At 35.8% G+C, this 22,284-nt stretch overlaps 1 protein-coding gene across 4 annotated transcripts in view; it reads left to right on the top strand.

The window, feature by feature from the left end:
- Window positions 1-619: 619 nt before the first annotated feature.
- The window catches only part of GPCPD1 (glycerophosphocholine phosphodiesterase 1), a 91,863-nt gene continuing 70,198 nt past the window's right edge, over window positions 620-22,284 (top strand). Inside the window, exons 1-4 of one of the 4 annotated variants that reach the window (XM_069062773.1) lie at window positions 620-1,909; window positions 9,130-9,205; window positions 13,739-13,835; window positions 18,345-18,429. In XM_069062773.1, the coding sequence (XP_068918874.1) occupies window positions 1,889-1,909; window positions 9,130-9,205; window positions 13,739-13,835; window positions 18,345-18,429 (279 nt within the window). In that variant the 5' untranslated portion in view covers window positions 620-1,888. Of the gene's footprint in view, window positions 1,910-5,622; window positions 5,773-9,129; window positions 9,206-13,738; window positions 13,836-18,344; window positions 18,430-22,284 lie in introns of those variants that run through there. The other 3 variants (XM_069062775.1, XM_069062771.1, XM_069062772.1) reach the window with 3 other exon arrangements.

Raw genomic sequence — 22,284 nt, 5'->3', positions numbered from 1 at the left:
CTAAATACAGCTCAATCTATTACACCTAATTTGTAAGCAGTGACATTTTGGTTTGCATTTTGAAAACATATTTTGGCAAATGATGAATTGGTTAAGTGTAGACTACAGGGAATTCTAGGTGATGAAATAAAGTTCTGTTAATAAATGTCTAGAGGGCATCAACAATGAGGAAAAGAATTCATTGGATAAATCTAGGGTATGTTAGAAACAGATTAACATCAATATCAGGCTATCAAGGAAATCTTAATTATAGCAACAATTAACATGTCCTTTACCTATAAAATACTTTCATCCATATTACTTCATTTAATTAAGTTGTAAAATAAATAGAAATTTTTTTTAAATGTGAACTATAACTAAGAGCTCTGTATTAGTTAGTCATCTGTGAGGTTACAGTGGAGAATGCCTTTGTCCTTGTTTTGCCATCAACTGGTTATATAAAATGCACAAGTTACTCAGCACCTCAGGGTCTCAGCTTTGTCATCCGAAAAACGGAATATAATGCCTACTCTTGTACACTTTGCAGGAATGAGGTAATTCATCTAGGTGTTATATAAGTATGAGGTGTTTTTTTTTTTTTTTGGCTCTTTTACTATTGCAAAGTGTATTTCGTGTAAAAAGTAATAAAATTTACACAGACTCCTAAATTTGGGAGGGTTGGAGTGATCATCTAGTCTAGTCCAATGACCCTGACTGGCAAGATCCTATCCAAAACAACCCATCAAAGAAGAGACTTTTCTATTATAAAAAGGCCTTTAATGAAAAAGCCTTTCTCCTAGTTAAACCAGTTTCTTCAATGCATTTTCAGCCATACTAGAGGTATCAAAATTTTAACTTTGTACATTTCCCAGCATAATTGTAAAGCTATAATCTCAGGCAAGCAAACATTTAAATATACATGTGTGTCTTTCCTAGGATAGAAAATATTTGCAAACTACTTTCTTTGGTACAGCTTTCACTTTTCACAAGTTCAAGTAATTTTTTTTCCTGGCATAAGATTCCTTAAAAAATGTTAATCAGACTAATGTCCAACACTTCAGTAACTCTCCGTGTCATGTTGGTGACGGTGCAAAAAGACATTCTTCCATGTTTTAAACCCCCCTCTCATTTGTCTGTTCCAACGTACAGCTCGTGCACCTGCAGCCCCAGGAATCGCGCTGGGCGTTCGCCGCCGACCCGCTACTTCGGGGGTCCAGGGCGGGGTTCGTTCCCCCAACCTCACCCTACCACCTCCTCCCCCCAAAACAAAAAGACCCGAGGGGCTGGAGGGGTGGACGCCGGGCTCTTCTAGCCGACCACCTAGCCCCACTCCGGGGGTCCGATGGCTAAGAGAGAAAAAGATAGAGAGGGAAACCTCCGAACACGCCCAAGCGGGGGCCCCAACCTCCTAAAGGAGAGAAAAGGCTTTCCAAGAACCGCTGTCTTCATTTCGGAGACCCGTCCCTGGCGCGGATTGGTTTTAGAGCGGCGCTGCCTTGTGACGTCACCGACCCTTCTCCGCCCACCTCCTCCCCCCGGGTGGTTTCGGCTGTTGGTCCGGAGCAGCTGAAACCGGTTTGAGAGAAGCCGTTTCCTCCTTCTCTGGGCTGCCCAGGCAGCCCTCGTGAAGCGCTCTCGCGGCTGCGGCGGTGACCGCCACCCGGCGACTGAGAGGGGGCGGGGGCAGCCGCGCCGAGCGGATTTTCTCTTCCTTGGTTCCACTGACGAGGAGGGGGCCTGGGACCTGACGCTCTTACTGAAGCGGCAGCGGAGGCAGCGCCGGGCGACGCACGGAACCCGTCGTGGGGAGGACCCCTCTTTTCTCCGCTCCCGACGCCCCCTTCCGCCTCACCCTCCCGAACAGGTGAGCACGCGGAGGCAGGGAAGATGGGGGAAGGGCACTCCCGCGATGTGCGGTGCGGGCGAGCAGGTGAGCTGCCAGGCGTTGGGAAAGGTGTCGGGTGAGGACTGTCTAGTCTGCGGGGGTCGTATCCTCACCCCCGAAGTCGAGGGGAGGAGGGGGAGGAAGGGCGCGTGGTGACGAGCTCGCCAGTTACCGGGGACCCAATTTCCCCCACTGTCCTAAGGCAGGGGTGTTGCAGCTGAGGGATGCCTGGAGCCGGAGGTCCGGGGCACAGGCTGGGTGGAGGGGGCGAGGTTATCTTCTGGCGGGGGCCGGGGGGATCCTCAGGGGGTCATGTGGGACGATCTCTGGGCCGGAGGCTGGTAAGCCTTGATCGTCTTTTCTGGGGTCTTCTGGGTCTGGAGAATCTGCTGGGAGGTAAGGGGTTGGCACCCAGTTTGGGGAGAATTCATAGATTCGAATTTTGTTTTGATTTCTCTTTCTTACTTAACTGAGACCTGGTTGATGAATCTGCTTACTCACTCTGCCTCTCTCGGGTACCAGACTGCCTTATCTTGAGCTTTCTAAATAATGCCCGAATTGCTGGCTAATGTATCTGTCAAGAAATTATTAAGTGTTCACTAAGTGCTAGGCGTTTTATTGTACCGAGGATGAAACAATTCCTGCTATCAAAAAGCTTTTAAAATCAGGGACTCCTAAGGTTCTTTACTTACGCTTAATTGAGCAAGTCTCCTCGTCTTTCTTATTTATGGTAGTGTTTGTCCTTTTAAAAAAAAAAAGGCTTATGTCAGCAAAGCCTTGTAATTGTAAATTTTAGTTTTAGAGTCATTTCAGTAGACATCAAAGCCTGTAATGTGTACTCAGGATTAGGGGCCGGAATACTGACAAACTCAAATAATCCTTTCCCCCAAGGAATTTATATTCTATGGGAATGTTAAATGTTCATTTTAAACCCTCAGCTTTTTTAGTCATGGAAATCCAGGAATTTTCTTTTAAAACTTCAGTTTACTTCAGTGAAAGGAATTAGTATAGTTCATTTGTGCATTGTATGATTCTTCAGCATAAATATTGGAAATCATTAAGGGCTCCTGTCATTCAGATAATTTGACTGGTAGTCTTTTCCAATCTAAAAGTTTTGCTTAATGAGTCTGCTGTATATGTTCAACATTACTTGGAGAATTTTGTTACCTTTTTGTTGCTGTATTTTTTTAATGTATGTTAAACAAATACCCCATAACTCTATAGATTTGGAGCTGGAAGTGAGTTTAGGAGGTTATTGAGGCCAGCCTCCTCATTTTACTGAGGAAGCAACTGAGCCACACAGACTGAAAATAACATGCCAGATTACACACCCAGACCAAGATGGGATTTGAACAGAAGTCTGACTCCTGCATTCTCAAGCCTTCCCTTACATGCCCTGCATATGTATTTTAGGAAGATTAAATATGAGATAACATTTTCTCCAATTGTGGAGGATTGTTCATAGAAAGTCTAGAAATTCTTGAAGAATTCTGAAGTCATGGCTTGTGGGGAGAGCATCATGGAATGTTATGAAAATCTAGAGCACTCATTATCCCCAGGAATATTGGATTTGGGGGATTGGAGGGAATATTCCAATATGAATGCCTAAATAAGAATGCTGTATTTTTTGTTTCTAAAATTATACTGTTTTAATGCTTTCAGCCCTTTGGATTGTTTTAGGAAGAAAGAACCTTACTTTCTTTAACATTTTTTACTGTCTCTTTAAGAGACTGACTGAGTGGTATAGTGGATAGAGAGAGTTAGCTGACTTCGGAGTCTGGAAGATCAGGGTTCAAGTCCTACCTCTGGCCTGTATTGATTTGTGAGCCTGGGTAAGTCACTTAGCATAACATGGAAGTAACCTAGGCAACTCAATGTGTCGCTTAGTTGCAGAGAAGAATGATGAACTGAATTGGAAGAACCAGTTTCCTCTATGTTGCCTATACCAATATAATCACAGGTCTAGTCCCTATCCATATTCTTATGAAGTAATAATAATATCTAAAATTACATTGTGTTTTAAAGTTTTTAAAGTAATATATGTGTATGTGTGTACACACACACACACACACACACACGAGCTTCTCATTTGGTCCTCACACATCCTTGTGAGGCAAGTACATCTTGATTCTGAGGAAGATCAAGTGGCATCATCAGGCAGAAGTAACAACCTATTGGGAACTGTGTAGTGCTGCAAAACTGTACCAGAAAGTAGAAGGGAGGCAATTTTGAATGGACCCATGCCAACAAACATGAAATAGAGAATCCCAAGTACCTAAATCTAGAAGTTTTTCTTTGCTCCTCTGCAATAACTGAAGACATTATGTGTGTCCAGTGCTACTTTAATTCTAGGAGGGGGTAAGAAGAAATTGAAATTTTTTCCTTTTATTTAAAAAAGGAAATCTGTGAATGATGGTTCCTTTTGGCTATTCCTGTAGTGCTCCTGGGAAGCTAAAAATGTTTGTAACTTAAAACTCTTTTTATTAAGTTTTATTATGAAAAGTTTCATATAACCTTTTTTTGTTCCCAAATTTAGGGAGGGAGGTTTACTGTATGAGTCAGAAAAAATTTACCTGGTAAAAGCCTATATAATAAAAGATTTCACAGGGTAATAACAGTTTAACATTTATTGCCATATATTTTGCTGCCAACTTATTTGAGTCTTTTAAAAATGACATAATATAGGCAAGCTCAAATGAGTAAAATAGGTTGTTTTTCTTTCATTTAATTTTTTCTGTTTGAAAAACATTAATTTGTGGGATACACAAACATGACCCTTTTCCTAAGATGACATTTTATTATATATTATAGGAAATTTGGTTAATATAAAAGTTAAACTTAATGTAAAAATGAGAACATTAAACATCTCAGATAAGTTCTGTTTTATGTATTTTATTCTTGGATGTGTATGTGTTTGTGTGTTAGCTGACTTTCCAGCCTCCTCTCCCCTGTAATTGGGATGTTTTCTTGAAAGAAAAACCAGAGAGACTTTCTTGATGATTCACTATGAAAAAGTAGAACAGAATTTTATGTTGTCAGTACTATATTGCTGATAGTACAGGTCATTCTGGGTGAGAAAACCGCAGTTAAATCCTGCACCAGAATTTTGGCTCATATCCATGCTTATGAGTACAATGCAGTACTAGGGAACTGCTATACTTTTAGAAATATGGTAACAAGTTTTAGAATGAGCTATAAAGTAAAATTTTTTCCTGGAATTTAGAAAGGAGAGCCATATAGTAAATATTTATAGATAACATTTAGAGGGGCAGTAAAGTATACTGGAAAGACCACTGTTTTTAGGTTCAAGTCACACAGCTTTAATGCACTAACACTTTGACAATGGAAAAATCACTTTCATTTTTGAGACTTAATTTCTTATTTTGTAAAAATGTATCACTTATTTCAAAGGGTTACTATGAAAAAAGCACTTGGTCTATGTACAGCACTATAGAAATGTGAGGCTATTCCAATGATCCAGATGTTCTTGTTTCTCAAGTCATCTCAAGTCATCATTCAGCAATCTTCTGTAACTTGGTTTTCCTAGTAGATTTTCTAGTGGGAAGGGTTTGCACTGTTTTGGGCAGTTGTATCATGAACTTTCACAGTTCATATTGTATGTAAATACTTCAATAGTTCCATGATTTCTTCCCTTTGGGGAAGGATGGGGAGGGTAATATCTCTACAATCCCTCCACACCTTAATATACTTATCAAGTTTCTGTGGCTACGTTCTGGAAATAAATCTCTCTTAACTAGGTTGGCTGAAGATGTACTTCAATAACTGGGTGCACACTTTAAGCCTTTCCTTTGGTACAGTATCTTAGAAATTGCGCCTTCCTGGAACAGCTTTTGAGAACCCAGGATTACCTCCATGCCATCATAAGGAATTAAAGGACTTGAATGAAGGTACTTATTGTAAATTAATAAATTGGCATTTTTGGTTTTGGTTAGTATGAACCTTTCCTGAGAATTAGTTGTCTCCAGGTGGACTGATATTTAGAGATCTTGACCCTACAAATTTAAAGACTTGACACTGGTGTTTAAGGTGACTGCTGAGGTGCTGCAACTAGGAATGACTTAGCCTCTCCAGCCAGACAGCCTCTTCAGTAGCTATCATTTTATCTGCCACCGGCCAGTGTTAAAATACATCACATAGCTACTAAGAGTGAGAGGGGGAAAGAAATGTAGAACTAGCCCAAGAGACTCTTTTTCAGGCAGAGGATCTCAGGAACATAGTTCCAGAGCTGAAATGGAACCCAGAAGGTCATCTTATTTCTATCTCAGTCCAAGAAACTTGTTATGTACATATTTAGTATATAGTGTTTACTTTTAGAAATAAAACATATTAATAGCACCTTTAATTCATTTTGGAGTGAACTTCCTTTTTTGTTTAGTTGTTTTCTCCAAATAAATTGTTTTTTCTAATTAAGGCTGCAGGTGAAATGTCTGTCATTCTGCAAGTAGGGTGACAATAGCTCATGGACCTATAAAACTATAAGGTTTGCAAAACACTTTGTTTACAACAGCCCAGTGTGTTAGTGCAAATAATTATCTAGCCTTTTAGGTAGAGTAAGTGATGATTAGAGACAGTGATAAGGAATTTGTCCACATTGAGGCTGCCAAGCTAACTTGGGAGTGTTCTTGTTGATATATGTTTATGTGGTTTTTATAGCTATTCATAGGTTATGTAGGTGAATTGTGTCCATATAGTTATGTTGGATATAGTAACTATTTATTGAGCTCTTGTTTAAAAATAGCATATTTCTGTGTGTAGGAAAACAAGATATAGGAGTATCTGTATCTGGGAAATTGAAAATAAATGGATTAAAAAGACAACATAAGTTAGGACATTGTGCAACCTTGATAAATCACTTGAAGATCAGAGAGTTAGAAGAATGATCATCACACTTAGAGATTAGTTGAGGTGAATTTTCTAATGGAATTAATAAAAACATTTTATAGAGTCCTTTATAACTTTAATAAAGGTGGGATATCTCAGGTGGAGGAAAATGATATACTCATTACAGTGTTTTAAGCTTTATTAGGTTAGAATGCTCTCTCTTTTAATTTTAATTAGCTCTAGGACTCATTTAAAAACAAAACTTTTTAATTTTTTCTTTAGAAGTACATGATGATAGTATTAAAAAAAAAAAGAGGAGGGACCTTACTTAGATTTAGAGCATTTGGTACAGGGGTCTTAATTTGAGGCCTTTGAATTTAAAAAAAATTTTATAACTGTTTCAATATATTTTGTTTCCTTTTTAATTCTACTTATTTTATGCAACTAAAGCATTATTTTGAAAAATGGCTCCACAGGTTTCACCAAATTGTCAAAAGGAGTTCATGTCAGAAAAGCCCCTGATCCTAGTACAACTAAATTTCTTAATAATTTTAGTGTAACTGAGATAGAGTTTATATTAACAAAAGTAAGTTAGAAAAATGTCAAGCAAATTAGTAAATAACCTGCCGTAATTTTTAAAAATTGGTAGATTAGGCAGTGGGTTGCCAACTATGTATCGCCTAGGTAAGATTGTTACTATAACCCATGGAAGTTGTAGTTGACTCTTTTATGTCCTGGCCTTGGTTTTCTTCCTTTCCTTCCTTCCTTCCTTCTTTTTGTGAGTCTTTTGGGGTTAAGGGACTTGCCCAAGGTCACACAACTAATAAGTGTCAAGTGTCTAAGGCTGGATTTGAACTCAGATCCTCCTGACTCCTGGGTCAGTGTTCTGTACCCTGTGCCACCTAGCTGCCACCTTAGTTTTCTTATAACCTCCCAGAAATGCTGTGTCAAAGTTCTGCAGTTGAGAAGGGAGTGTCTGGATGTCAGTGGGGAAAGTATTGATTTAGATCCTAGATCTCGAGGTGTTAGATAAACAGATAACCATATCTCTACTGAGATATGCATGGTGGAGAGACCTCTTTACATTGTAGCTAGAGGATAACAGCAGTAGCCAGCATGCTGAGACTAGTTGAAGTCAGGGATAGGGATTAATTTTTAGAACACCCCATAATGATGATTTAGAACACCACTTAGTGATGCTACTGGATTCATTTTATGAAGTGAAGTTCTCAGAAGCAGATTGAATGCATTCAGATAGCAGTTGTATGGTTTGGAGGGAGAGGAGTCACAGTAAAAGTGTGTGTGTGTGTGTGTGTGTGTGTGTGTGTGTGTTTTAAAACTTGTCAAGAAACTCAAGTGACCAGGATTTTTACAAGGTTTGAATTGGTATTCACATTCCAAGTTGTCTGATATAAAGGTCTTCCCAGGATTTGGAGAGGGGTGTCTCAACAGTAAACAGAAGAAAAAAAAAACCTTCACCTCAGAGGACTCTTGCCGCAGTGCAAGGGTTACATTAAAAATTGAGTTTTATTAATATTTTTATAGTAGTTGTGCATAGAATGGCAGAGAGGACATTGGGGACAAAGAGGCTAGTGATACAAAGTTCTAAGAGATGGATGTGGGAGTGGTAGCTGTAGAAATAGAAAGTAAGATGTGGATCATAGAAAAATCACATAGAAGTATCAGCAGGACTTAGTAATGTATGTGGGTAGCAAGGAAAAAAAGAATAGAAAAAAATTATTTCCCTTTGTGGAACCAAATGGCAATTCAATAATATTGATGCAGTTTGTAAAGAGGAAATTGGAAAAGGTGACCTATGATGGAGATGTTGAATACTGACTATTTATGTCTTTGAAATTGAATGCCATCATTGGTGCCAAGTACAATTTGTTAAACAATGACTACTATGTAAATTAATTTTATTTCAGCTTTTCCCATTTTGCTAAATTAGAAACATCTTATTTTTTTCTTGCTGTTCATTTATAGTAAAATTTCTGCCCTCTACCATTCAGAGCTGTTTCAGAAAGATAGTAATAGAGACTTCAAAACAACTGCTTATCAAACAAGGACACATGTGACCAGAGAATCTTCACACCTTTATCATTAAAATTTATAAATATATCCATACAGGAAAGTTAGGAATTTTAATAGTATAAAACTTGAGATTTCTATTTAGTATTTTTAATAAATTTACTCCCTCTGATTAGTCCCAGGAAATCACAAGTGTTAGGAGTGAGCATGTGTTGTTATTAAGTTAAACGTGTTTTATACAATGGCTCAGAAATTAATCAATAGAGCAAAAGTTGGGGTTCAGTAATAGTTCATCTCTTTAATGAATTTTAAAAGTTGACTACCAATACCTAATGCATTTTAGATAATATTTATAGCTAACATTTTCCTGTATTATACATTTTTTTTTCTAGTTCAACATCCTAAATAAATCTGCCAAGATGACACCTTCTCAAGTTACCTTTGAATTAAGAGGAACTCCATTACCAGGTATTGAGAAGTTTTACTCTTTAAATTTTTACATAGCATTAACATCTTCATTCTGTACTATTTTAAACTATAGAACTGCTAAGTAAAAGAAAGAAATTGAGGGTGATATATATTTTAAATGTTTTGCAAAATGTTTTTGCACATGTTCTTTGAAAAGGATTTTTCTTACCAAAACTGGAAAAGGAAGGGGAAAGGAAAATTAAGTATTTATATAGAGCCTCTTATGTGTTAGGCACTGTGCTAAGTACTTTTTAGAAATATTAGTAGTAGTAATAGTAATAATTCTAGCTAACATTTATACAGTGCTTGCTGTGTGTCAGGCACTGTGCTTAATGCTTTGCAGTTATTATCCCGTTTCGGCCTCACAGTAACCATAAGAGGTAGGTACTGTTATTATTCCCTTTTTGCAGATGAGGAAACTGAGGCAAACAGAAGTCAAATGACTTCCCCAGGGTCACACAGCTAGTAAATATCTGTGGGTAGATTTGAATCCTCAGATCATACTGAGTGACTCCAGGCCTAGTGCTCTATCTACTGTGCTACCTAGTAACAACCCTGCAAGATGGATGATATTCTTATCCAAATTTTATAAGATATTGGAGATAATCAGCAGAGGGAAGGCTTAGCATTAATGAAGATCAGGAGAAGATGGAATTTAGTTGAGACTTGCAGGAAGCTAGAAGACAGACTATTCCAGGCAAGGGAAATAGCCAGTAAAAAAATTCCTTGAGTCTGGAGATAGAGGGTCTTGTGTGTGGAATAACAAGGGATGTGTCACTGGAATAGAGATGGGAAGATGTAAGAAAATTGGAAAGGAAAGAGGGAGTCATGTTGTGAAAGGCTTTGAATGCTGAACAGAAGATTTTGTATTTGATCTTGGAGGTGAACTCTCATTGGAATTTATTTAATGGTGGGGGATATACATTGTCAAGTCTTTGAGAAGATTAATTTGATGGCTGAGTGGAGAATAGATTGGAGTAGGAAAAGACTTGAGGCAGGAAGACTTACCAGAGGGGTGTTACAATGCTCTGGAAGTAAGGAAATGAAGGCCGCCACAAGGTGGTGGCAATGTCAGAGGACAGAAAGAGGCTGAGATGTGTTACAAAAGTAAAACTGACGGCCTTTGGCCACTGATTTGGATATATGAGAAAGTGATGATAGAGACTGAGGGGTCAAAGGTGCTATCTAGGTTATAAGTCTGGGTACCTGGGAGGATGCTAGTGCCTTCAGTAATAGGAAAGAGATTGTTGGAAGAGAAAAAGATCTTATATATTCCAAAATATAACAGCTTTTTTGGTAGTAGTAAATGGGAGACTAAATGGGTACCCATTAGTTGGAAGATGGCTGAACTAATTATGGCATATTTGTCAGTCATTTAGGACAGTGCCTGGCACAGAATAGGCATTATAAATGCTAGCTATTACTGTTTAATTTATTATTGACCAGTTAATTGTCATTTTTAATTAATAAGTAATTACTAAAAAAACCCAACTTGAAAATAGTTGCTTCTTATTTGCCAGTGTTGGTTGCTGAGTACAAAGGATAAGAAATTCTATTAATAACTTGATAAAACTCTTCAAATCAGCATAGACCTTATACTTGGAGACTTTAATACAAGAGTGATAAGGATGAGTATGGAGAGAAGTATATGTGAAATTATGACTTAGGAAGAAATGAGTGTGGTCAGGCATCATAGATTAAGCAGAAACCTTATGCCTATTTATCATAAACACTTAAAAAATTCCTAGGTACTGGACGTGGCAAGTGCCAATAAGATCATAAGGACTGAAATTGATTTAACAAATAGGAAAATGCACATCCCTGAGTAATCTATGCATAGTTATATCAGCTCATCAGAGTGAAAATCTGTATTTATAATAAACAAGAAGAATAGTTATGAGAAAAAGATGGTATAAAACTGTGATTTAGTGCTGACTTATTTAATAAAGCTATTGAAAATAAAAAATGGGAAATGGACAACAGAAATATATTAATACCAATTATTTCATTAAAAAATTTAAACCAATATAAATTAATTACTGCAAGCAGGAGACCAAAAGAGGCCAGAAAACGCCTTAGTTAACATACATTTGTCATTTTTCACCAAAGAGAGATGGCTATCAAAGGCAACAGCAAGTTAAAATGTAAACTCTTCTGTTCAGTCTACTGAAGAAGGATCATAGATGATTATGAGCAGCAGCATCCCAAAGCAGAAAGAAGCAATGGGATATAAATCACTCTAAAGAATGCTTGGCAAGCTGTCCAACTAAGCAAAGTCATTTTAACAAACTTTTTTCAAGGATAGTGGAAACATCACACAATCCTTGAGGTGATTATGCAAGCAGTAGAAATTTTTGCTAAAGAGAACAGAAATGGGAAAAGCGGGCAGATTGGATCAAATCTATGCAGAGGAGATTTATACCTTTATGATGGTACTGAGAGGCCATTATATAAGTCAGTCGGAAGTCAGAAGGTGGAGGGGATACTAATCAATAAGCAAGCATTAAGTGCTTATTATGCAAGGAGTATGCTTACTGTTCCAGGAATGCCAGGGATGAAGAAAGAAAGAAAAAATACTTTTCAGAACAAAGAGAGGTAAATACTGTCAGAACAAAATGATAACTTACAGGCTCTTTTATAACAAAGTTATTCCCATCCATTGTATCAAGTTTGTTCAGGATTCTTTGGAAAATATAGCAACAACAATAATTGTGTTCAGAAATCTCCTAATAAATAACATCAGGAAAGGTATGAAACAAGGAGATGTTTGCTTGCCAAAAGTATTTGCTGTTGTGACTGTAGGCCATCGAGTGTAGAATCCAAGTCAAGAAGAGGGATTCCTTTGGATGAAGAGGCCCTCCAGCTTTCCTGTTTATGGTTACTTGTGTTGTGTTGCATTAAGTCCCAGAATGTTTCAGGGCCTCCTGGACTATTATTTGTGATTATTCAAAGGAGATTGACCTGTCTGTCCTTTACAGGACAGACCAAATGGATGAAGATTATCCATTGTCCAGATTTTAACATGCATCTGAATAGATATCCATTACAGTTTATTCAACAATATGTGTGTCTGGATTTGACAGAACAGATAGACAATGACAAGAGGTGAAAAGGAGGAAGAGAATGGTCTGGATTGCTTTCAGCAAATTGCAGAACACTTTTTCTGATGCCAAATTATCTATAAAAACAAAGGACCATGTTTTCAGTACAAATATTTCACTGGTGTTACTGTATGGCAACAAGACCCAGAAAGAAATCATCTCAGAGGAGCTAAAGATGAGCATCACATAGATGGCAATGGAAAGACTCAGTCATGCTAGGTGTGAGCAGGTGGCGATGTATAACCAGTGAGGAACTCCAAAGGAGCATAGAAAAGGATGTCATCAAAGAATGGTATATACCAGACAGAAGGAGAAGATGAGCAGGTTATGTGGGAAGTATCAAGGGATGATAAGTAGACAACTAAAGTTCACCACTGCCACTCTTATTGTATTGAAAGAAGGTTAGAAAAGGCTCCAGCACTTTGAGTGGAATGTCTTCCATGACTTTTCTGGAGGAAAGGCATGTGGGTTGAGTATAGTCTGCATTGTTTGAGGAAACTCCCAAATTGATATGACTATGGATCCATTGAGTACCTCCTGAACCTAGCACTGTGCCTGCTACATGCTACACAAATGTTTGTTGATTCATCCCTTACTACTCTGTTCCTCTTCTATAAAGTGAGAGAGTTGGACTAGGTGGCCTCAAGGGTCTCTTTTAACTCTAATCTTTCATCATTCTATAACTGTCCCTTTCCTTCTGTTACCTTGTTGAGCATTGTCAAGACACTTAGGATCATATATGAGTTATAGAGGCCCTTGTACAGCTTGGGGGAAGATGGCTGATTTTCCTGTTTTTTCCTGTTTCTTGCTGACATTCTTTTAAAAAAAATTTCTGTGACAATAATTTGGAAAAAAAAACCAGTTCTAATCATGGTGGGTATAGGCACTCTTCACCTTTATTCATCTTTATTGTAGTTTATATGAAATGATGCTTTAAGTTGAAATAATATTTTCCTATTATGGGAATAGGACTCGCTTTCAAATTTGAGGACCTGATGGACATTTTATTTTGATAGAAATGATCACATACACCTTATTGAAATTAGGTTTTGAAGTAAGAAATAGTTAATCAACCAAAATATTATATGAATACCGTGTACCATTTAGTTTTTAAAGCATGTTTAAGTCAAATGAGATACTACAATAAGCAGTCAAATAAAATGGCTTCATATACATTATAATGTATATGAATGCTATAACAATGAAACTAAAAAAATAGCATCCTTGATTTCAGAAGAGTGTATTTCGGAATACTTTGGTCCACTAGATTATTTTTTGAGAAACTTAATGTTGATCATCTTGCTGATCTGGGCCTGTGAATAGAGGATTATGTTCAACTAAGTATACCTGATTAAAATTTTTTTACTTTCATAAACTAAAAACTGAGATCACCTGTTATTTAAACTAACTAGTTATTTATGACACTCTTTAGGAGAAATTTTTGCAATATGTGGAGATTGTGACACTTTGGGAAATTGGAATCCTCAATATGGTGTGGTTCTTAAACCTGAAGAGACGCCAAGTGATGGGTGAGTATAAGAATATTTGTAAGTATGAGAAGATTGGATAATAATATAGTAACTTTTTATTCAGATTTTTAAACTATTCAAACGTATGTAATATATTACATTTCTGAAAAATTATACATGCAACCAGCACAAATTTTTACTACCTTTTTTCTTGGAGATTTCAAAGGCAGGTTCTGTCAAGCTCTGAATGTTTCCAAGGATGGGCCTAGTTACTCTCTGTATGCCTGTTATCAGTCTAGTTAGAAAAGATATGCTAGCTGCAGAGGGATGAATTTTTTTGGTCATAGTAACTCTGGAAGCTTTTTTTTTTTTAAATCAAGTCATAGAATAATTAACATCTATATCAAAGGAGTTAATGACCACACCAATGGCATGTCATTGAAATACGAAGTATTTACTTTGGCACTAGAACATAGCAACTAAAAGAAACTCAGAATTGAATGGTGAGATATAAACTTAGGAATATAAGTATCATGTTGTGGTACTTATGTTTGCTTATCTTGCATAATAAAGTCTGTGCTTTATTCTTTAAAATTTAAAGAAAACCTGACTTATTTGTAGCCTGATTTTTCAGTTTTAGATAAAATGAATTTTTAGAATTAGATTAAATGAAGACCATGGCAAAATATTTTCTTTTTACAAATGCTTTAATATGAATGCATATCTTCTACTTAATTTCCATCTTACAACCCTTATCTCCCATTCATCCTTCACCTGCAGAATGTCATTAATGACATTTAAGAGTATTACCATTGCTTTCCCATTGTGCCTGAAGGACCATGGTACTTTTTCATTTGACTTGCAGCTGAAACCTTGATGTGTTGTCTCCCCTGTTAGAAAGAGTTCTTTTTTATTTGTATTTTTTATTTGCTAAGAGCAGTGCTTTGTTCTTAGTACAGTAATCATTTAAGAAATACTTTATGGGGGCGGCTAGGTGGCTCAGTGAGTAAAGCGCCGGCCCCGAAGTCAGGAGGACCCGAGTTCGATTTCGGCCTCAGACACTTAACACATTTAAAAAAAAAACACTAGCCGCGTGACCTTGGGCAAGTTACTTAACCCCAGTTGCCCTCCAAAAGACAAAATAAATAAATAAGAAATACATTATGGAGGGGTGGCTAGGTGGCATAGTGAATAGAGCACTGGCCCTGGAGTCAGGAGGACCTGAGTTCAATTTCAGCCTCAGGTACTTAACACTTACTAGCTGTGTGACCTTGGGCAAATCACTTAACCCCAATTGCCCTCTCCAAAAGCAAAAAAAAAAAGAAAAGAAAAGAAAAAGAAATACTTTATGCATTCATAAAAGAAGTACACATTGTGATTCATTCCTCTCATCATTTTGAAGAACTAGACTTAGGTGAAAGATACACACTGCAAAAAAGCATTTGTTCAGCAAGAAAGAACCTATGATGTATTGGACATTGTATTGGGCTCTGGGGATATAAAGACAGAAATGAAACAATCCTTACACACAAGGAGCTTGCATTCTATTGGAGGAAAGCAGCAGGTATATAGTTAAATAAAGACAATACATATACAAAGTAAACACAGTAAATTAAGTGAAAGACTCAAGAACTAAGCATTTGCAAAAGGGATTAGTACATGAAATAGTATTGTCGAAGAGTAGTAATGCTTTATGCAGGGGGTAGGGAAAGTTGGCATTTCTATTGGTGTTTGAATGGTTAGGATAAATTCTTACGGGGCTTATGTAATGCAGCCAGATAAACTGGTGTTGCTTATTATAAAAACATAACCAAGAATAGTGTTTTAAGCTTGATCTTTAGGCCAGAAAGCCAAGATTCCCCAGGAAAATACCATATTAGTGTTTTGTATGTGTGTGTACATATCTAAAATAAGACATAGAGAAGTTAATTTTTTATCAGATGTAAATTGATTTGGTTGATTGTTCTTTATTGGGGTGTGGGGGGGAAAGGCAAGGCAATTGGCATTATATGACTTGCCCAAGGTCACACAGTAAAGTGTCAAGTGTCTGAGGCTCAATTTGAACTCTTGGCCAACTCTATATCATTTTGGTTCACATTTCACATAATGGCCATGACCACAAACCTAAATCCTCATTTAAAGATCAGATATCCAAATTATGGTCTTGATAAAACTAATCATACAGTGGAAATTATCAATATAGCTGTCCTTTGTATAGAAATGTTTTAACCAGAATTTATTTTTCTATACTGTTCTTCAGAAAGAGGCAGATAGGTTAAAATTAGCATTTTTCTCAAAAAAAAAAGCCAACTATCAGAGGATTTCCTTGATGATCAAGTTATTCGTCTCAGTTTCCTATACCCTTTATTTGAGAATTAATCATCTTGAGAAGCACTATTAACATCCTTAATATTCAAAGAAAGTTATCTCCACTGAACTATTATATATTTAAGCAGGAAAGTACACTGACACATTTCAGTAAGATTTCAAAGAGTTCTTGTAAACCTTACTATAAGTTCTAGTAAAGATTGATGTGGAATATGAACACAGGTCTCCTGTCTCTGAGTACACTGACTACAACTCTTGTTTTCCTTCCACACAACAAAGTTGAAAGAAATGCTTTCTACTTAACTTCAATTTATCCCAAAATTAAATCCCCCAATATTCTTCCAGCATTCTGTATCACAAATGCTGTAAGAGCTTGTGAAGAAAGTAATTAAGGCTGACTTTGGCAGAACAGCTGGAATAAATAGGAAAAATTAGAAGCGTTAGAGTATAAGGTCATTGTTACCACCTTAATTGGAGTCCGTTATATCGGGTTAGTCATAGGATGGAACCAGGTTTCTATCATTATTTGATATCAGTTCAGAAAATGGGTCTTCCAAATAACTGAAGACTTTAAATTATTATGCAAAAATTCTTTTTTTATGAGCAAGCTCTATTTGGAATCTTAATACTCAGAACCTCATTAATATTAATAAGTAATTAGGTGCCTTCTCTGTCTTGGACACCATTCCAGTGGTAGGCAAAGAAAATCTCTCCCAATTGTGAATATAGAGTTGACATGCAAGTTAAATTTCTATGACCCAAGGGGAATCCTGCTGGTAAAAGGGGGCAAATTTCAAAGTTGTTTAAGTTTTTTAAAAGGAATGTAAGCTAAGTAGGTAACTGTGATTAGGAAGCAGAATATTTTAGGTCAAATTCTAATGCCTCATGTGACCTTTTAAATCTTCACCTTTTTCTATTGCGGATTTTATTTGGGAAACCGTCTCTAATACTAGGAAAAAAATTACTTAAATATATATTTCATAGAGTGTGGTGTTGCTACTGTACTTGGCTAATAATAGAGCCATTATTCTTATGAATACCAAATGAGTAGGGTCAGTACTGGGACCATTCAGTTCAACAAATTACCTTGTGTTAGGTATATAATATAAGTAAGGTACTGAGAATTTAAAGGTGTGAGAATCACATAGACCTTTCTCTCTAGGAACTTAAATTTACATAGGGATAATAGTGACCCATAGATGAAGAGTACAGAGGCAGGACTGGAAATATAAGAAATTGTTATTAAGAACTGGAATTGGATGAAGGATGAACTAGACTATAAGAAATACCCCAAGAACCTCTGGTAAGAATCAGAACTGGGAGTTTGAGTTATCTATCAGTCTATAGTTTGGAAATACACAAACGTCATAGGTCAGAACAAGTATTGGATTGACACAAAGGCATTCAGGAATCAGGAAGACAGATATATTGAGTGGCAAGGGAAAGTAGGGGAAGGGGAAAAGGAATAAACATTTCTTCCACTGTGTGCCAGGTATTGTGTACTTTTTTATAAATGTATCATTTGATCCTCACTGCAGTCCTGGAAGGTAGGTGTTATTATTACTATCCTCATTTTACATTTGAATTAACTGAGGCAAAGAGGTAAAGTGATTTGCCTTAGGGTCATACAAACTAGTAAGATACTGAATTTGAATTCAGGTCTTCTTGCCTCCAGGCCCAATGCTCTGTCTAGCTACTACATCAGCAACTGTCATTGTAGAAGTAGAAGTAGATGATTAATAGGTCAACTAGATAGTTGAGGACTAAGATAACAGGGTAACCATAATGCAGCTCCCACCCACCCCCAAAACAACCCCAAACCAAAAAAACCCTTACATTAGATACTTGCTGGGGGGGGGGGGGGCAGACCTTACATCTCAGGGACGATCATAAGTTAGATGCTTCTTTACTGGACATAGAATAAACCCAAGACTTAGTTTTTCTAGGACCTGCAAGTAGAACAGGGGAAGTGATCGTAGTTGACTGAATTAAGTTTGTAGGTATCTGGAAGGAAATGTCCTGACTTGGAGCTATAAAAATACAGAAATGATGCCAGTAAAATTACAGAACAATATACATGGCATGGTCTGTCCATTTTTATATTTGAAACATTTTTTACTAAAATTTAAAGGCTTTTTAACCAATTCCAGTTTTCAAAGAAAGTTTTATTAAATGTTGAAACTTGGTAAGAATCTTACAGATATTTTTCTTTTCTGTTTTTTCCTCAAACTTTCTGCACAGTATTCTATGGAAAGCAACTGTTGCACTCAATAGAGGAGTACAAGTTCAGTATCGTTACTTTAAAGGATACTTTCTAGAACCAAAGGTATGTACTTTTTGATCTAATTTCCAGTCCTATAACAATTTTCTTAATTTCTTCCCAATATTACTGCTATAATTTATGAAAAATGCTTTTAAGTTGAACTAAAAACCATTTGAGAAATGTCTTATTATGACCAAAAGTAAATTCCTTCCTTTGTCCATCCCTGCCTTTGGTGCATGGACAAATTGTCTACAAATTGAGGTTAATTGTAAGTATGTAATAGCCATGAGTCTCAAAGAGTATGCTTTTCCTCTTAGTTGCAGTAATATTAGGGTAGTATCTAGCTAGTTTTAGACTTTTTTTTTTCATAGCAATTGTCATATGCTGGCTGTACTTGGAATGTATTTCAAATACTCTAAGGTAGTATTTAGCAGTTAATTAAATTAGATTGATTTCTCTAAAATTCTTAAAACAATAGTAACACTAACAAGTAAGGCCACATCCCATGTAAAAGGCCATGAAAAGAAATTAAAGCTCCCTGCACACAGTGATTGTAGTGAGATGAAATTTCAGTTATTTTCTCTTATTTGGAGTAGAAAGAATTAGAGTTTAGTTGTTTTCTTCTTCAAAAAAGAAGAGTTTCATTCAGTTCATTGAATTGAGGGGATTTTCTTAAAAATAATGGAACTGCATGTGATTAGCCTAGTGTTTAGGCAAGAGAAGTACTACATGGAAGTGAAAGACAGACAAGAGGGACTGACGTAAAAAAAATACATTTTCTTCCCTTCCAAAAGTTTTTTAAATTACTTATGAAGTAAATCAAGTATTCACTTTTGCTTCATTCTTTTAGCCACCAGCATAAAAAAATTGACAAACCTACCCCAACTGTCTTTTGCACTTATTACTTTGATTATTCCAAGAATATATCATAAATATTCAGTATTTTAATTTGGATAATATTTGTTGGTAGAACTGAATATTGGCTTACCTTGACAGTAGTAGTATTTTTATTTTGCTTTAGAATGGCATCTAAGTCTTCCTTTTGTTATGGGGGTAATGTCAGGAAAGTTATTTAGTTTGAAGTAAATATTATTAAATGTGTACATCATATCTACATTACGATTGTGAGTTCGCATTACTGACAGCCATTGTGCTGTTTTAAATTCACAATAATGTAAGACCAACTAAATTTGTAGTTGAGAAATCAAGTTTTTTTTATTAAAAAGAACTCTAACTGCTTTTTTTTTTTGGCTAAGAGCTTTAGAAAGTAGGACTGTTGTCAACACAGTTCAAATTAAGCCAATATATAGTCTTTTCTTTGAAAATGTAAAGAATAGTTCAAAATGCCTTTTCAGAAGAATTGGCAATAAATTTGCCTGTAATAAAAACAACAACAAAAGCTTTTTTTCCCTCTTGTAATACTTGCAAAAGTTTACAGTATATGTTGGTGAGTGTGTTTCTTTAAGTAGGTACTCTGTATCGTGTATACATGTACCGTGTGATGCAGGGGCTGCCATGGTAAGTATGTTTTTCATGGAATAGAGTAAATAGCTACATAATATCCCATACATATGGTAAAGTGTTTCCCCCCCCCCCCCCCACTTACCAGCTTAAATGACACCCTTTTTTTCTCTATACTTGGTGGCACTTTTAAAGTGGGATAGATTTTTAGTTAGAAACATTTTGAAATTTTGTTTCAGTTTTGCATTGTCTGTGTCTGTGGTGTAAGAAGGGTTTTTTTCCTTGAAAAATAAATTGAAGGGAAGCTAAAAAGGGCATCAGAGGCAATTTTCTTCACTATTTTTCAGGGTAGTCTCCAAAGAAATAAATGCAGAGGGGTTTAAATCACATTTCACACTTCATATTTAATCTGCCATATTTGGCTTTTTAGTATGGACATTTTATGTTTTAGAAGTTAAGGGGCATGGAATGTGATTTCTCCTTTCATTTTTCACAGTAGAGTTTATTTCCTTATACTTGGAGTAATTATGACAAGCTGCTAGAAATGATTTTGAGCCATAGCTTGTAGTAATTATGAAGCTGACAAGTAGGTCATCTGCAGTATGCAAAGAGTAGGGTTTTTATCTTACGAACAAAAACAACTCAAAAAACTTCTGACCAGAAGTAACTATTATTCTGAAATATGTACTTAATTGTTTGATAGCATGTCATGTCCTTTCATATTGTTTTTATATGAGGATGTATATTTTTAATACATTTCATAATCATTTTAATAACTTATTTAGGAATTAAAAATTCTCAAAATTAAGCTTCTTTCTTGAAAAAAATGAGACCTATGTTCACTATTTTAGGTAGTCTTTTCATTACCTATTAAAAAGCCTAGCTTTTTTATATGTTTGATTTGACCCATCATAAAATTCCTCAAATCAATTTGCAAGTGAAAGTTTCTCAGAATAATTGTGAAAAGGAAGTTTTGAGAAGAAATTGTTCAAATGTCATGATATATATGTTTCTATTTGTATCAAATGGAGATAGTAAAATACTCCAAAGAATAGTTCATCATTCATTTTAATAGCTTAAAAAAATTATAAAGTCCCAATGTTACCTTTTTTCTTTTCTATTCTTGAAAAACTGCAGTTCAGAGATTAAACATCATAGTCCTATCTCTGACTTGAATTAACTAATTTTTTTTATCTTGAAGTTAATTTCATGATTATTTCAATTCAATAATTTATTCTACTTCTGGTAGATTAGAAAATTACTATATGCAATTTGCACTGTTTGGGACTGGTAATAATGTTGCTTTTTTTCTTAAACTCTCTCAATTTCTTTACAAAAAGAAAATATTCCTCTTAGGTCATTATATTTAGCATATTGCAGACTATCTCAAAATTTCATGTGTTGCTGTTACATTGACATTCCCAAGGTTTATTTTTGTTGCTTTTTTAAAATATGGGTCATAGACTTACTGTTCACGGCAAGAGCTTGTGCAAATGTCATATAGGACTGCCAAATATAGCATGTTTCAAACTTGGCCCATGTTCTAATATTAGACTTTGATAGCATATCTTTTTGTAGATGATACAAAATAGATTTGGAGATGGAAAAGATTGTAAGGGATTTTCTCCACCTAACACTCTGGATTCACGTGTAAATGGGCGGTTGTCTAATGTCTCATTTTATGTAGTAAAACTTCATTACAACATAACGTAAGTTTGAAGTTAAAGTATTTAATGTCCCATGGGAAATGTTTATTCTTGATAATTATTCTTTCACTAATAAATATTTACCTTTGTGTCTGATAAATGTTTGAATTTTACTGTATAACCTTGAGAGAACCTAGATTTTTTCAAAATGGATTTTTCATTGCAAGTTTTTAGCAACTTCATTAAATTTCTAAAAATGTAGACCTATCTGCATTTGAAGAATAAAAGGATCAAATTACTTTATATTTTTGGAGTTATCGATTCATTTTGAACTCCTAATTACTACCATTTTGCTTTGGTAAAGTGTTATATTTCAGAAATTTAGCTAAATTTTTTAAGTTTACAATAGTAATAATGACTGTTTTTCCAAAATTTGAGGCCTGAACTCTTGCTAGTAGTTATATTTATTTTTGTCTAATTTTCTACCAGTAAGCATCATTATGACTCTGTAAAAGTTACTTTTAAGTTGGAAAAATTGTATCAAAAGAGGAAAACAATAGCAAAATCTTTGAGACTCTTTATGAAGTTATAAAAACATCTTCGTATAGTTACAAAATTAAATAAAAGTTTCGTAATTTTGGTCAGGACAATTTTTTCTTTGAAGTCTTCAGTTTTTGATGATCATTTTGTCCTTTTTGTAACCTGGTAAATAGACAAAAATAAACATTCCTTTCAGTCTTCCAGCACAATTTACTCTCAAGGCTGATTTGAGTGTTGTCTTTTCAAAACCTTTGGCAGTGTCTTGGATGAA

Source organism: Petaurus breviceps, unplaced genomic scaffold (genome assembly GCF_028583685.1).
Source record: "Petaurus breviceps papuanus isolate PSGF00001 unplaced genomic scaffold, PetGlider_PUasm1.0 90504, whole genome shotgun sequence".
Classification (NCBI taxonomy): Eukaryota; Metazoa; Chordata; class Mammalia; order Diprotodontia; family Petauridae; genus Petaurus; species Petaurus breviceps.
The sequence above is the reverse complement of the archived record's forward strand: the minus strand, read 5'-3'. Positions and strand labels throughout refer to the sequence as shown.